Source organism: Megalobrama amblycephala, linkage group LG1 (assembly GCF_018812025.1).
Source record: "Megalobrama amblycephala isolate DHTTF-2021 linkage group LG1, ASM1881202v1, whole genome shotgun sequence".
Taxonomy (NCBI): domain Eukaryota; kingdom Metazoa; phylum Chordata; class Actinopteri; order Cypriniformes; family Xenocyprididae; genus Megalobrama; species Megalobrama amblycephala.
In genome coordinates this window covers 14,758,230-14,776,085 of record NC_063044.1, presented here as the reverse complement: position 1 = coordinate 14,776,085, position 17,856 = coordinate 14,758,230, and the positions used below count along the sequence as shown (strand labels likewise).

At 38.4% G+C, this 17,856-nt stretch overlaps 1 protein-coding gene across 4 annotated transcripts in view; it reads left to right on the top strand.

The window, feature by feature from the left end:
- Positions 1 to 4,481: 4,481 nt before the first annotated feature.
- The window catches only part of sdk2a (sidekick cell adhesion molecule 2a), a 168,680-nt gene continuing 155,305 nt past the window's right edge, over positions 4,482 to 17,856 (top strand). For 3 of the 4 annotated variants that reach the window (XM_048182929.1, XM_048182922.1, XM_048182911.1), the window contains exon 1: positions 4,483 to 5,535. In XM_048182929.1, the coding sequence (XP_048038886.1) occupies positions 5,394 to 5,535 (142 nt within the window). In that variant the 5' untranslated portion in view covers positions 4,483 to 5,393. Of the gene's footprint in view, positions 5,536 to 17,856 lie in introns of all 4 variants that reach the window. The other variant, XM_048182937.1, reaches the window with a different exon arrangement.

Sequence of the window (17,856 nt, the reverse complement as noted above, 5' to 3'; positions counted from 1 at the left end):
ATTTTTCACTTTTTTTTGCCTGTAGTTCAAAATTATCCCATGCGCAATCTGACTCATTCTGCCAGCTATAGGGTCACATATCTTAATTTGTGTTCTGAAGATGAACGAAGGTCTCATGGGTTTGGAACGACATGAGGAGGAGTAACCTTTTAAGTATATAGGCTACAATTTTGTTTTTAAATATATGCACCATTTTTCTTTGAATGTCAAGGGGAAAAAAAGTGATATTAAATTACTCATAGCATGATGTAAGACTTTGGTCATACCGCCCACTCCTATTACGGTATGAATTCATCCATTCTAAATCTGTACTATTCTAAGTCAAACAGAAAACATACAGCAAGACATGTTGCACCACCTATTCCCCCTGCCAGTTAACTAGTATTTCTTGCCACCTGCCATGTCTACCTGGGTGCGGTGCACAGCAGGATAATAACGGCAAGACAGGCGCAATTTGCGTCTGCATCAGACTGGGAGCGGAAAGCTGCCTTCAGCCTGCGAGTCTCATCATCTGAGCATCATTAAAACAGGCCATGAGAAACGCAGCTCCAGCGAGCAAGGGAACCCTGCTGCCGAGGAGCTGCGGTTTTGACGAGATGTCAGGAGAGCATGACAGGATGGACTGCGGAGCAGTCCCACATGTCGTGAGCTCTGTTCCTTCGTTAATGGAGAAATGCTTTTTGTAAACTGGAGCACAGCATTTTGTGTGTTAATCAATATGGTTCACTTCTGCCTCATCCACCTTCGCAGCCAACAGTTCAAGGCCCAGTCAACATCACTCATGAGGCTTATTTGGTTTTTGTTCTCCTTCTGCCCCAGCCCACATGTAAATCAAATTAAGTGGTGAATGTTGCTTAATTAAAAACCATAGGCAATTTGTTGAACATGCTAATGTTTCTCAGTGGTAGTTCCCCTGAGGGCTGAAGAAATGTGTGTGTGTGTCTATTCCATGTTGTAATGATCAACCACATTCTGCCTCATTCATCAGGCATCATGATCACTTTCATTGTTATCATCTTCCCCACCATCATACAGTGTTTTTAAAGTACAGTATAATGAAATACAATGCCCCCCCCACACCAAAAAAAAAAGTCACTGTTTGGATTTAAATACACAAACGCTTAAAGCTGCAGTCCGTAAGTGTTGCCTCTTTGCCGCCATCTCTGACTGAAACCTGCAATTGCAGTTATTTGTGGAATTATCATCTTTACGTGGGTTGTGCATCGGCATGGTTCCTCAGCGCGGATGAATCTAATGTTTGCTGTCAGTCACCACATCGGTGTGGATACTGTACTTCAGAATCACAGATTGTAGTCTTGGAAGTATCACCAAAATAAGAATTTTCACCAGAAAATGTTGTCTAAACAAGTAAGTAACAAATCTGCCACTTTTGCTCTGACCAACTGAGAAAATAAGCATTACAATAAATCGTGCTGCCAGTGGTGATTAATTCTATAGCTCAGATCATGTCAAACCATGCAAATTATTATTATTGTTATACTTTGTTCTCAAATTGTTAATGTTAACAACATCAGCATTGTATATGTGTATTAGCGTTACCTGTAGATTTCAATTTCTGTCTAATCTCAAACGTTAATTGGTCATACCATCTTCCATCTGCTGTGAGAAAAGACTATAAATGATCCGCCACCTGCAGCATCCTCACCATAGACTATATAAGATCCTCACATGCCATATAGCCTACTAGCTTGGACTCATTCTTTATGTAGACGAATGGCGGCATGCTCGAATTTCCCGCAGAAACCCACCAGTAACACTCGGATTAGAACACTTAGAGTCTATGGATGGATCATTATTGCAGTGATTATTATGTTTCTAACATGTTTTATGTTTGGCGGTTCCTTTAACCCTAATTGAAGGAGTGTGTAGCTTTTCATTTCTTAAACAACCATGTAGGAAGACACATTATGGTCATATTCCAGGATGACAATGTCAAGATTCATCAGGCTCAAATTGTGAAAGAACGGTTGGGAGTGAGCATGAAGAATCATTTTCACACATGAATTGGTACCTCTGAGTCCAGATCTTTAAGGATTAGTTCACTTTAAAATGAAAATTACCCCAAGTTTTACTCAACCTCAAGCCATCCTAGGTTTATTTGACTTTCTTCTTTCTGATGAACAGAGTTCTCAGAGTTAAATTAATAAATACCCTGACAAGGAGTATGAAGCTCAAGAAAGTGCATCCATCCATCATAAACGTACTCTGGCATAGGCGCCGATCTGGTCGAGCATCCACGGAAAATTACGAGATATTCTCCATTGATTTTAACCAATAAAAAATCGATTGGAGCTTTCAGACACTATCTTTTTATAGTTTATTTAAGGCCGTTTATATGCCGATATTTTAATGGCAAATATTGAGAGCGCATCCAAGTGATGCGCGCGAGCACAAATGGCTCTGCTCTCGATCAGATACATGCGCGCGCTCAAAGCTCTTCTTGCATCAGATATCAGCGAGAGCATGACTCGCGACAACACTTGTGAAAAGAATGTGCTTTTGGGTCGAAATTGTCATCTTGCTGCACGGATATAATGCAAATAAAATATCCAGTTTACGTTGATTTGAGTTAAATAAGAAGGCAAATAGCGCTGAAACGTGTTGTTTTTTGAAATTATGCGTTGTGGCTCGTGTAAGTTAGTCTTTAGACATGCGCGTCAATCTATCGCTTGACTCTTCTTTCCAGGGAAATCACTAACAACGTGCACACAAACATTTCCCTGCTCTTGATATACAAACATTAATGAACTTCTTTTAACTTTATGAGGGGAAAAAAAAAATAAGAGGGCAGATTCGAACCTCTGATAATTAGAGCACGGCTGGACATCTGATTCTATTAACAAAAATGCTACCAAGAGACCATTCGGGAACACAAAAATCGATCCCGGATTATCTATAATATAATATGGATGTAATGGGGAGGGGTTGATGTGGGGCACTGGGCACCCACCGGCAGAAACATAAATCGTCGCCTATGTACTCTGGGGTGTGTAATAAAGGCCTTCTGAAGTGAAGCGATGCGCTTGTGTAAGAAAATATCCATATTTAACAAGTTATGAAGTAAAATATCTAGCTTCCACCAGACCGCCTTCCACATTCAACTTACGAAGAAAGTATAACGCCTCTCGCAGTTCAAAATGCTTATGCTACATCCTACACATTCCGTATTCAAATTAGAAAAAAAAAAAAAAAATTGTAAGGTGGATACAGAAGGTGATCTGGCGGAAGCCATTATAAAGCTTGGATGCGTCAAGATATTTATTAATATAACTCTGATTGTGTTCATCAGAAAGAAGAAAGTCATATACACCTAGGATGGCTTGAGGGCGAGTAAAGCTTGGGCTAATTTTTATTTGAAAGTGAACTAATCCTTTAAATTCTTTGAAAGTCTTTGGGATGTGCTGAAGTAGTCTTTACAGAGTGCTCGACTCTTGCACTCTGGTTTCTCCCAAGGTTTTTTTTTTTCTCCATTTTAACACCTATTTGCCACTTGTTTGCCACCTGATGTCACCTGTTGGAGTTTGGGTTCCTTGCCGCTGTCACCTTTGGCTTGCTTAGTTAGGGACACTTGACATTTGACCTGACGTTTGATATTCAGCAGTGCTTTGATCTGCCTGCATTGACACTATTCTTTAAGAGCTGCTGTGCAGCCAAAATTATATACCAGTTATCAATGTAAAGCTGCTTTGACACGATCTACATTGTAAAAAGCGCTATATAAATAAAGGTGACTTGACTCTTGCATTGTCAACACAAGATCTTGACCAAAACTTGATGTGCCAATTTAAATCTAAACAGCGACTTTTTTTTTTGTTTTTTTTTGGGCCTGGCAGTGTACATATATGACACGCCCCCAGATATGTCCCCATCGGTGCTATCATATTTACCATGACTACCACCACCATAACTATCACCAACAGTATCTCCATTAACACCATCATTATAACCACAACTATCATTACCACATAAACAACACTACCATCACCACCACCACCAACAATCACCAGTACCATCTGTAATGCCTAATGATTACCACCACCTCTACTATCATAAACAACACAGCTATCATCATATCACCAGTTCTATCGACATAACAACCACCTTCACAATAATTAGTGCTACTATCATTACCATCTTACCATATGCTGAGTCTAAGGATTGAAGCTCAATTGGTGAAGGTATGCCTCACATGCTTATATTTAGACTGCGAGTAAACATTTAGATTTTTGCCTCCTGCTCAGTGTGGGAATGGATGCGGTTTCTGGATGTAACTTGAACAGTTGTGCAGTACGTGAGTCATAGCATGCTTGGGTAACGAGTGCAGTAGTCTGTGGATCTGTTCGGAATTTAAAACCAGATTTGTGTCCTCAGGATCAAAGCTTACTGAGCCTGCGGTCTCAGAGAGAGAGAGAGAGTTGGGGGAGAGAGAAAGAAGAGAGCACTAATAATTATGTTGCTCTAGGAGTTTGTAGCCTACTCTCGTGGCAAACAGAGAACTTGCACTGTGGAGTTATAAGAAGATATATATACTGGCATCCAATGGGATAATTGTGGACCTCTTGAACTATGCTCGCAACTCTATATTAATTAATAAAATGTTCATAATTAGAGCTCGCTGCGTGTTTGCGTTAAAAACCCTTGATGTTTTCTTAAACATAGTCTCACCGCAGCATGAATAATGGCCAAACTTTCCACAATGGATCAATGGATAGCCAGTATTACGAACATAGGCTGCTTCGTAATAAGAAGATGCAGTTCTCTCACCCGCCGCGTGGTGGCGACATCCCGCAGTAAAGGAGTTCGGCGTCAGTCCTGAGTTGTCGGGCACTCACACATTGTTACTCGCACTACTGAAAGGACACGGACACTGCATTTTGGGGGAACACATCCAAGATACCGGACGGAATATTTCCTCATCGAGACTTCACCTACTTCAGCCTTTACTTTTCTCGAGGAGTGGCTTTATAGTGTCTCTTTCCAGAGCATCCTGTGAGAGATGCCTCATGACGCGCAGAGATGCAGCGGAATCGATTCACTCCTTTGAACGCAAATGACTGAATTAATTCATCTGAACCTAGTTCAGAAAGGTTTCTGAGATTCAAATTTTGCCATTTCGTTTTTATTGACTAACTTTTTCTAGATAAACCTAAAAATAAACAAAAAAATTAACAAAAAATAAAATGAATGTCTTTTGAATTCGTGCTGTTTATGCTGTTACAGTTCATAAACTTTGCTTCATCAGACTTTGCAGCAGTTTATTGGTGACTGACGCGTTCAGACTGATTTATAGACTCCTCCTTATTAAACGCTGGTTTTGGACGCACGAGAGCAACGCGCTTATTGCTGTCTGGAAACCGGGACTACGGCGCAACATGTATCCAGCGCGGCGCTGGCGAACGCGTGCTGCGGGCTCACAGACGTGTCGGAGCATCATGTCAAGACGCGCGTTAACTCTGAAGTGGGGCGCCGGATGGATTCTGATGTTTTCATTCATTAATAACACTTGGGCGCAAGGTAAGCGTTTCCGATCCTATAGTGGCCCCTGAGACTCAGCGCTCAGAAGGCAGTGATGTGTGGGATTTATGGAAAGAATCCAAAAGGAATGCTAATGGAATTTAAATCATAATTCGGAACCTATTCTAATGGGACGAATCCTATTAGAATTAAACAAATCATTCATGCATACACTAAAATTTCCAGATTAGAATAAAGATCTTAAAGTCAGTTCACATTATTAGTATTCCTTTAGGAATGAAGCATTCTTTATTTAACAGTGAAGTTTGGAATGTGATATTTGCTGCTATGAAGATGCGGTTGAAATGATACCCTGTGGTCTCTATGACCAACTTGCTCCATCACTTGTAGAACAATCTCAAGGGATGGAGAAACAACAGGCACCCAGCATCAATACTGCACATTACAGTTCATTTCCTACACAATGAGTAAAGTTTGAAAAGAGAGGTCTGTTCAGAGAATAAAACATTTATCTCGGTTAATATGTGATAAAATCATAGAAAATGACAAATGCCAAAATGCAATAATGGATGCAAGCTTTTCAAGAAAATGCCATGTGCCTAGTTGAATTAAAATCATGAATTAATTTGTTTTGATTCATCTCATTTCAGTCATCATGCTTCCTTGCCTACTTGGTAGACGGAAACACAATGAATCGGCTGGTATTTGGGCAATTTAACAATCAGCTAAGAACTGTGCTCTTTTGGTTGATTAACATAAATGGTCATTTCCACCATGTTGTTAATGTTCAAAATATACTGAGCGCCTTGCACATTTTCTGATTGATTTTATTTGTTAGAGAAATTATGAATGAAATATATATATATATATATATATATATATATATAGTGCCGTGCAGTGGTATTATGAAATGAGGAGTCAAACAATTTTTTTCTATTTTGTATTTTCACATTAACAATGTAATGAATGTTTTATTTATTAAAACCAAGTCAATCTCATCAAGTTAGTGTTTTAAGCATTTTTACATTTATTCCAAAATAATAACTAAAGGCAGTAACAATTTAAACAATATATTTTATTTGTGTATTGATTTTCAGCTGCTCTTTTTAATAGTCAACTTATTTCGGATCATCAGTCATGCTCGGTAAACACTCTTTAATGTATCTCTCTTTAATGTATGTATCTTTAATTTCACCAAGCTGATTGCACAAAAAAACCCCCGCAGTCATCATGCTTTCAGGTCTTTTCAAGTTTGATTGTGACATGACATAAAGTGGTGATATCTGATTGGGTGAGCTGTTTACTTACTTTTTAATTAGTATTCCCATTGACACCATCATTTGTTCATTCAAACTGACGCGCGGAACTCGCACGTAAACAAGAAGCGGGATTTATCACACAAACCAATCATATCCAGTCCGATCTTATCTGTAGCGCGATGGAGGCACTGCCTCCTCTCACGTGACTTTCCCCCATTCATTCTTTATTACCCCCACAAAACCCACCGCACGCTTTAGGGGGACTTTTGATTCTCTATGAGGGGAAGGGAGGCACAAGAGTCGCGGACTCCCGCTGTAACTTCACCTGCGGGTGTCGCTGTTGGACAGTGTTCCTTTAGAAAAACTAGTGCCTTGTACACTTTTATTGTCATATCCTGTAATATTTGCATTGTTTTATTTTTGTAATATGTATTATTTTCTCATCCTAATTTTTTAAGGAGGCACTGCCTCCCTCGGAAACACCCCTGTGATATATATATTATATATACACACGTGTGTGTGTGCCGTTTTCTAGATAGCAGTATCAGTTTAAAAAAAATCTAATTAATAGAGTCACACAGTCTGGTTTGAAAGGACAACTGTTGACCTGAGCATCCCTTAAAAGATCCACAAAATTTTAACAATTCATGTCAATAAATAATCAAATATATAACATAACACAATTTAATTAATTAAATATATAATATAACACATAAGAACATGAGAAAGAGAGATTGTAAGCGTATCTTGATTTAAATTGACTTGAAGAGCAACTACATAAACCAACAATTTAATTGCATCAATCCCCCATTCATCTCCCTGACTGTCATACCATCTCTCGTTTCGTCCAGTTCACTCCTAAGGGTATTTTACCTTTTGACAAGGTGTTCTGCTCTGTCCGCGGGGTGCATTTCTCATCTATTAGCTGCTGTAAAAATGGCCCTGGCATCCGCAGGCAGATGGCTGATATACAGCCCAGTGATCCATCCTGTTTGACAGATCTTAAAGTACTGGCACTGGTGATTCATTCACTGTGAAGAGGCTTGGATAGACTGAGGTGCATCTGATCATTACAATGCCTTAAGCATTGGAGTACTAAAAGCAGCCTAATCCTTGAGCATATCAGCCTTTGAACAGGCCACATTGGGGTATAAACGGCCTCCTATCTTATCTAAGAAGCATTCAGCCGTCCCCTATTATGCATGGCACAGTGTCTGCTGACACTTATAAGCATCCTGTCATAGAGCGTATGCATACACTAGCACACCATTGACAAGGTCTGTCCAGCATTTGTTTTGCGCTGTTCAGGGCTACTTTGTTTTTCCCAGTATTGATTAGATCCCTGTTTTCATCCTTAAGTGTACTTTCAATGCCCTTGGATAGCTTTAAGGGAGCTTAGCGGTGACTAAAAGGAAACCTAGCACTTTGGTCAATGGGTAGAAAAAGCTCTCTGATCCCTTTTCACCTCAAGTCTTTCTCTGGTGATCAATTGCTCGGCTCCACTTGAAGCTGCCAGACTTTGCAGCCCCGAACGACCAAATGGGTACCTGTCACAGAGGGTGGCGAGAAGAAGCAGCAGCAGCAGCAGTCGCGAGGCTCTTTCCTTCACGGAGGGTGGCATCAACCACCATCGGGGAGCAGCGAGCCTCTGATGCCCAACGTTCCCCCACGGGGCCGCCGGCGTATTTGTTCTGAAGCTTGCCGCTAATGAGTATCAGCGTGACTGGTGCGCGGGGTACAGCAGAATGGGTTCAGTCATCCTTGCGGAGCGTGGGGAGTACGGAGTGTTCCATAAATTAGGAGGGCTCAGAAGCTGAAGAGGTCTCTGGGGACACAGAGGTGTCATGTGCTGTTTTTTTCCATCCAAAGGCTGAATATGTTTCTCGTGCTGCGTTTAATAGCGATCGGGGCTCTAATTCCACCGGGATACCTGATAGAGTCCGCAAAAAGAGATGGCTCCAACAGTGTGCCACTTATTTTGCACTCATTGAAAAGCAGAAACCCACACGAGAGGCTGACCACCTTTGGAGTGGCTTCCATTAAACCAATGCACAAATGCTTTTCGAACGCTTGAAGAAAAGCGTCAATATGCCCCAGAATATTTTTTAATGTCTGTATGTATATATTTCCTTGAATTTTGAACTAATCCTGACTGTTATATTGAAACAATGTCTTTTCGGCACTTTGTTTGATCATTTGACAGCTGTCAGCCATCTTTAAATCTTCTGATTATATTTGATAATCCTCAATGCTTACAAAAATGAATTCGGCTGGAATCCACATCTTTATGTGATTAAAACTGCCTGCGCTGTTGTTTAAGCAGGATAATGTGTGCGCGCAGGCATATGTCAAGAAGCCAACCGCCGTTCATTCATACACATCCACAGACTCACGCAAATAAGGAGGGTCTGACACATTTGCCTTAAAGGGGACACAACATGAAAATCAGACTTTTTCCATGTTGCTATAAGTGCTATAATCGGGTCCCCGGTGCATCTACCAACTCAGAAAACGTGAAAAAGGACAACCCTGTAATTTTGCGAAAATGGTGTACCAGTTCTAAAGCCATGGCAAAAGTTTGAGCAAAGCATGCTAACTGTTCTGTCGTTGGCTGCACAGACAAGCACAGAACACTAGTTCAAGTCTCGTTAGCTTGGAAAGCCTGCAAGTTGACCCTGGCAAGCTTGAGTTTCTGTCTGAGCGGTATTTTGAAAAAAATATTAGATCATTCACAGCATTTGATAGCAATCATAAACGTTAGCCTAGTGTGTATAGCTCTGTTTGGCAAACAGGTAGGGTACTCTATGTATAGTGAGCGTCCATACGGGTTTTGCACAAAAGATTAACATGACGGCACATGCTAGTCGATGAGTTGAATCAACTCCACAGCAACTACACAAATTTATCCACTAACCGTTCAGAAACGTCCAGTTTCATTCTAAAAGTTGTAACTTCTTCCTGAGTCTCTCCATCAGTGTCCGACTCCGGTTTGAACATTGTAAGGCTGAACACTGTTACTGACAATCCTCAATTTTGCTGCGTGAGATTCTCCGGCTTTGTTGTTGTTGAGCAGCCGAAGCGCGAGATGTTAAAGCTCCGCCTTCTTCTGGAAAGCGGGCAAAGAGCAGCTGCTCATTTGCATTTAAAGGGACACACACAAAAATGGCATGTTTTTGCTCACACCCAAATAGGGGCAAATTTGACAACCTTTAATGAATGATTTGTGGGGTATTTTTTGCTGAAGCTTCACAGACACATTCTGGGGACACCAGAGACGTCTTTTACATCTTGTGAAAAGGGGCAAAATAGGTCTCCTTTAAAAGCTCCAGGAAATTCAAGCCACAGTCGTAGTTTAAATTCACCACCATGCGGATGTTCCCCTCCTTTGAGGGCACCAGTAAAGCTCGTTCCCATATGAACACATGGGACTTAAGCGCTGGTTTTTGATGTCCCAGATGGACCATAATGAGCATGGAAGACCGCAGCTCCCTAGATGCCCTGTCATAATTATGCGCCCGTGCACCAGTTGCTTCATATTTATCTGTACGCGCCGTGACACTTATTTAATTAAACGTCTTGGAAGCAAGGTCCCGGCATGGCAGCAGATGTCTCGTGAATTTTTGACAAAATGCACAGCGTTTTCTGCGAGCCCTAGCTGCGACAGCCCCAGCACATGGCCCCCAGGTAAAACAAACTGACAGCCCAGCTCCTGCTATCCCACGCCGTCTACACGATAGCTCTTCCTCGTTCCTCGCCACTGCAGTCTGCTGATGTTTATTCATACAGTCAGTAGACTGAGGAATGAATAAAGGGCTCAAAATGAGGCAGGTCGATCTCTGAAAGGCTCCGTCTGTTTTTTCATTACAGGATGTCAAATTTTTCTTCTTATCAAGACGGTGGCTCACGTTAATCTGTCTCGAGACCAAATGCGATTGTAGCCCTAATATTAGAGAACCAGTGGAATGACTGTGTGGAGCCTGTATCTCGCTCCAGGAGGCTTTTAAACGGACTCGTTCGAGCGGTAAAACTGTTTGGATAGTGCCGAATGGAAATATAATCAGATAAGTTTAGACTTTAGGGCCCCTGCCTAGTAATTGCAGTGAGCCTGAGGGGGCATGACTGTCAGTGTTAGTGTGGGGCCAACGAGAGTCAGATCTAGCATTGCATCCGTGAAATGCCGGCTTCTAATGTAGTCCCAGAGGAGATCCGACTGTTTGCTGCGAGCACGCGAAAGAACCCGTTTCATTATTCTGCTGCAAATTAATGTCTTTTCTTATTACGCTGCTGAAACGGCATTGTTATCAGGCCGGACTTGATTCTGTCTCAGTCGTCAGTTGGCGTCATAAAGCTTTTTAAAATTCTTTGTTGAACCGAATTTTGTGAATTTCTACAAACATCATTTGGCTCCGGAATCTCAGGCTGGCTCCAATCAGTAAGGAAGCAGTTTCTGCCAACGACCAGCTGCTGTAAGCTGCTCACTTGATGATGATAATGAGAATCCTTCAGTTTTGTAATTGGCTGCTCTCTTAATATGCAGTGTTCAGTTTTTACTACAACGTTATTTATGTAGAGAGCACATATATGTTTGTTCTCAATTGCTGCAACCAAGTGCTTTAACTCAGCTTCAGCATGTATCACATTCAGTCAGATGCTAGCACAGCACTTGAAGGTTGATGCTGATTGTGTAGGTTGACACTGTGTAGTGTTTATACAATAGTCAATATATCTATGAAATACAAGGATTGGTCTTCTGGAGCGACAGTGAGTCAACAATGAGACGATTTCTGTTCTGTTTTTCACCTTCTTGACAAGAGCATTGTTGCATAATGTGTTTTGGGATATTGATATCAAGATGTCATTGGTCAAAAGGCTTGGTTTACAAGCTAGACCTGCACCAAACTGGCATAGAAATCATGCTGGTCAAAACCTGGAGGGTTATTTTGAGAGTCTGACCATTGAAAGAGGTATACGATTAGTGACCGGTGAAATTAGTAAAATGAGATACCGTAGAAGACCCCAGGAAATGAATTGCTAAATGCTGTAAAAATACATCAACATTTCAAAAGAATAAAACTGGTCTTCTTTCAGACTGACCATGTGTGTGTGTGTGTGTGTGCGGCTCAATGTTTGCATGAGTGAGATATTTATTTCTAGTGTACAAATTCCAGACATCTCTTCTGCTGTTCTCTTCCAAGTCAAATGAATATAAATAATCACAATTTACTTAAGTGTAATATTTGGCAGGCTGCTAAATTGCCTGCTGTTGGCGCAAATTTGTCTTCGAAAAATAAAGTAAACAAAACTTTCCATAAATTTATTGATTTGACCTGGTTGTATTTTCATCATTAAAAAAAATCCACAACATATTTAAAATATGACATTTCAAGGCTGCTTAGAGAAAACCTGTCAAGTATTTTCATAATGTTTTATTTTGGTTGTATAAAATTATGTATTTGCGACTTAAAGGGTTAGTTCACCCAAAAAATGAAATTTCTGTCATTAATTAATCACCCTCATGTCGTTCCATACCCGCAAAACCTTCGTTCATCTTTGGATCACAAATTAAGATATTTTTAATGAAATCCAAGAGGTTTCTTGTGTCCCATGGAAAGCAACGAAACTACCACATTCAAGGTCCAGAGAAGTAGTAAATACATTGTTAAAATTGTCAACGTGACTGCAGTGGTTCGTGTTATAAAGCAACGAGAATACTTTTTGTGCGCAAACACAAAACAAACAAAAAAAGACTTTATTCAACGATTTTTCTTTTCCCCTGTCAGTCTCCTACGCAGTGAATGCAGTGCAGCACTTTTGTATTTACTTCTGAATGCCAGCTCATTATTGGCTGACGCTGTTCTGTCAGTCGGCATTCTGACATAAAAAAACGGCAGCTCTGCAGTGTGTCTTTAACGTAAACTGCGTAGGAGAATGACAGGGTAGAGTGGAAATTGTTGAATAAAGTCGTTATTTTTGTTTTGTTTTTGCACACAAAAAGTATTCTCGTCACTTCATAACATTAAAGTTGAACCACTGTAGTCACTTGGACTATTTTAACAATGAACGAAGGTCTTACGGGTTTGGACCGACATGAGGGTGAGTAATTAATAACAGAAATTTCATTTTTTTGGGTGAACTAACACTTTAACTGTATTGTTTCTCACAGTTGCAGTCTGGTTCTAATCATTTTTGGCAAATCCAAATAAGTAAACTGCATTCCATGATTTAGTTAAATATTTGTTATATTTCTAAACCGTTTTTAATATTGAACAATAAATACCCCCCACGCACACACGTGAATGCTTGCAAACAGGTGGATTGGATACAATGAATATTTCAAAGAGAGAAAAACAAGAAATGGCTGATGAAGGTCACATACCAAAACATGACTGGCTTTTTCAATAAACAATTCATATTCTTACAATCTACTATAGTGTGCAGGATTCTTCTCTGTTCTAGACTTTTTTTTATGTTGTATTGCAACACTACCTAACTGCAACCAAAATGCAACATTTTGAAGAGAAATGTTGTAGAAATGTTTTGTTCTTGCTGGGATGCCAGCCACAATATTATTCAATTCAACTTATTATTTAATGACAACATACAGTACACACAAAACTATGGAAGCTTGTTTCCGCCACAAAATAAAACAATTTAAAAAATAATTGCAACTTTTTATCTCGCAATTCTGAGAAAAAAGTCAGAATTGCGAGATAAAAAGTTGCAATTATCTTTTAAATTGTTTTATATTGTGGCGGAAACAAGCTTCCATAGTTTTGTGTGTATAAAGAGGCCTGCACGGGCTTTAAACTGAAGCCAGAGCCCACGATCGTTTGACCCGACCCGACCCGAACCCGACCGGTACTGTTAAAGTTTATGCCCGAACCCGAAATCCGACGCTGTATAGAGATGTAGGCCTACCTGTATTCTTGCTACCACATCAGCTTTGTAAGACCTAGACCTACACAGCATGTAACCGCTAAGCTATTTATTGGTTGAAACTACAAGATCATATCGTACAAGGTTTAAAACATTTAAATAGACACATCAAGTGGTAGAAAATTTGTGTAGGCTATGATTCAGTGAGACTTTAACGCGACTATTTGACTTAAGTGCTTCATTTCATATAGTTTTCACTCATACATTTATCACGTCGTGCAATGTTTTAAAGGTGCCATCAAACGTTTTTTTTACAAGATGTAATATAAGTCTAAGGTGTTCCATGAATGTGTCTGTGAAGTTTCAGCTCAAAATACCCTATAGATTTTTTTTAATTAATTTTTTTTAACTGCCTATTTTGAGGCATAATTAGAAATGCGCCGATTCAGGCTGCGGCCCCTTTAATTGCTCGCGCTCTCTGCCCCCTCCTGAGCTCTCGAATCTATCACTGCATAAACAAAGTTCACACAGCTAATATAACCCTCAAAATGGATCTTTACAAAGTGTTCGTCATGCAGCATGTCTAATCGCGTAAGTATGGTATTTATTTGGATGTTTACATTGATTCTGAATGAGTTTGATGGTGCTCCGTGGCTAAAGCTAACATTACACACTGTTGGAGAGATTTATAAAGAATGAAGTTGTGTCTGTGAATTATACAGACTGCAAGTGTTTAAAAATGAAAATAGAGACGGCTCTTGTCTCCGTGAATACAGTAATAAACGATGGTAACTTTAACCACATTTAACAGTACATTAGCAACATGCTAACGAAACATTTAGAAAGACAATTTACAAATATCACTAAAAATATCATGTTATCATGGATCATGTCAGTTATTATTGCTCCATCTGCCATTTTTCACTATTGTTCTTGCTTGCTTACCTAGTCTGATGATTCAGCTGTGCACAGATCCAGATGTCCTGCTCTTGTGTAATGCCTTGAACATGAGCTGGCATATGCAAATACTGGGGTCATACATATTAATGATCCCGACTGTTACGTAACAGTCGCTGTTATGTTGAGATTCGCCTGTTCTTCAGAGGTCTTTTAAACAAATGAGATTTATATAAGAAGGAGGAAACAATGGAGTTTGAGACTCACTGTATGTCATTTCCATGTACTGAACTCTTGTTATTCAACTATGCCAAGATAAATTCAATTTTCAATTCGATGGCACCTTTAAACATTTAAATACATATGTCAAATAGTAGAAAATGTGTATGGTGTAGTGTTTGCTGATTTCTGAGAGATGCGAGAGAACGCAGCTATTTGATTTATTCATGTATCATATCATCTATCATATTGCCTCTCAAGGTTTAAAACGTTTAAATATACATCAAATAGAAAAATGTTTATGATGCAGTATTTTATTGATAAATACTTGACACAAATACATGACAAAGCTTTCTAAAAGACATATAGAGACTGCAGCGCTGCAATTTGATTGGCGCTGTGCTCAGTTTACACTTACACACATTATTGCGTAGTAATTTTATAAGTTTGTGTAGCCTATAATTTTGTGCTATCCCCTGGCTCACCTGTTATCCAGCAAACACGTTGAGGAGTGACTGTGACTGACGAATATGTTCCCCATTATTCGGTGGAATTTGTAGTGCAGCTTTCCCTGCATCATTTGGCACTAATTTCCCTCAGTAGTTGTTTGCCTTATCGCACTCATAGCTAAAGGTTTGAGTGCCGTCTGCTGTGTTGTGCGCACAAAAGCAGACGCAAACCTTAACTAGGCTACATATAGTTTCTCTTAGTTACAAACACAAACCTGAAGATATTCATGAAACATTAACCCGAACCCGGTAGCAGACCTCTAGTATAAACTCACAATTATGACTTTTTTTGCTCACTTGCAAGCTATAATGTCCAATTTTTGTTATTATGTGTTATAAAGTGAGAATTGCGAGATATAAACTCGCAATTGCAAGCTATAATGTCCAGTTTTTGTTATTATGTGTTATAAAGTGAGAATTGCGAGATATAAACTCGCAATTGCAATTTATAATGTCCAATTTTTGTTATTATGTGTTATAAAGTGAGAATTGCGAGATATAAACTCGCAATTGCAAGTTATAATGTCCAATTTTTGTTATCATGTGTTATAAAGTGAGAATTGCGAGATATAAACTCGCAATTGCAAGTTATAATGTCAAATTTTTGTTATTATGTGTTATAAAGTGAGAATTGCGAGATATAAACTCGCAATTTTTGTTATTATGTGTTATAAAGTGAGAATTGCGAGATGTAAACTCGCAATTGCAAGCTATAATGTCCAATTTTTGTTATTATGTGTTATAAAGTGAGAATTGCGAGATGTAAACTCGCAATTGCAATTTATATTGTCCAATTTTTGTTATTATGTGTTATAAAGTGAGAATTGCGAGATGTAAACTCGCAATTGCAATTTATAATGTCCAATTTTTGTTATTATGTGTTATAAAGTGAGAATTGCGAGATGTAAACTCGCAATTGCAATTTATAATGTCCAATTTTTGTTATTATGTGTTATAAAGTGAGAATTGCGAGATATAAACTCGCAATTGCAATTTATAATGTCCAATTTTTGTTATTATGTGTTATAAAGTGAGAATTGCGAGATATAAACTCGCAATTGCAATTTATAATGTCCAATTTTTGTTATTATGTGTTATAAAGTGAGAATTGCGAGATATAAACTCGCAGTTGCAAGTTATAATGTCCAATTTTTGTTATTATGTGTTATAAAGTGAGAATTGCGAGATATAAACTCGCAGTTGCAAGTTATAATGTCCAATTTTTGTTATTATGTGTTATAAAGTGAGAATTGCGAGATATAAACTCGCAATAGCAAGCTATAATGTCCAATTTTTGTTATTATGTGTTATAAAGTGAGAATTGCGAGATATAAACTCGCAATTTTTGTTATTATGTGTTATAAAGTGAGAATTGCGAGATGTAAACTCGCAATTGCAATTTATAATGTCCAATTTTTGTTATTATGTGTTATAAAGTGAGAATTGCGAGATATAAACTCGTAATAGCAAGCTATAATGTCCAATTTTTGTTATTATGTGTTATAAAGTGAGAATTGCGAGATATAAACTCGCAATTTTTGTTATTATGTGTTATAAAGTGAGAATTGCGAGATATAAACTCGCAATAGCAAGCTATAATGTCCAATTTTTGTTATTATGTGTTATAAAGTGAGAATTGCGAGATATAAACTCGCAATTTTTGTTATTATGTGTTATAAAGTGAGAATTGCGAGATGTAAACTCGCAATTGCAATTTATAATGTCCAATTTTTGTTATTATGTGTTATAAAGTGAGAATTGCGAGATATAAACTCGCAATAGCAAGCTATAATGTCCAATTTTTGTTATTATGTGTTATAAAGTGAGAATTGCGAGATATAAACTCGCAATTTTTGTTATTATGTGTTATAAAGTGAGAATTGCGAGATGTAAACTCGCAATTGCAATTTATAATGTCCAATTTTTGTTATTATGTGTTATAAAGTGAGAATTGCGAGATATAAACTCGCAATTTTTGTTATTATGTGTTATAAAGTGAGAATTGCGAGATGTAAACTCGCAATTGCAATTTATAATGTCCAATTTTTGTTATTATGTGTTATAAAGTGAGAATTGCGAGATGTAAACTCGCAATTGCAATTTATAATGTCCAATTTTTGTTATTATGTGTTATAAAGTGAGAATTGCGAGATATAAACTCGCAATTGCAAGTTATAATTTCCAATTTTTGTTATTATGTGTTATAAAGTGAGAATTGCGAGATATAAACTCGCAATTTCAATTTATAATGTCCAATTTTTGTTATTATGTGTTATAAAGTGAGAATTGCGAGATATAAACTCGCAATTGCAAGCTATAATGTCCAATTTTTGTTATTATGTGTTATAAAGTGAGAATTGCGAGATATAAACTCGCAATAGCAATTTATAATGTCCAATTTTTGTTATTATGTGTTATAAAGTGAGAATTGCGAGATATAAACTCGCAATTGCAAGCTATAATGTCCAATTTTTGTTATTATGTGTTATAAAGTGAGAATTGCGAGATATAAACTTGCAATTCTGAGAAAAAGTCTGAATTGCGACTTTATGTCTTGCAATTCTGGCTTTATAACTCGCATTTGCGACTTTACTTTTTTT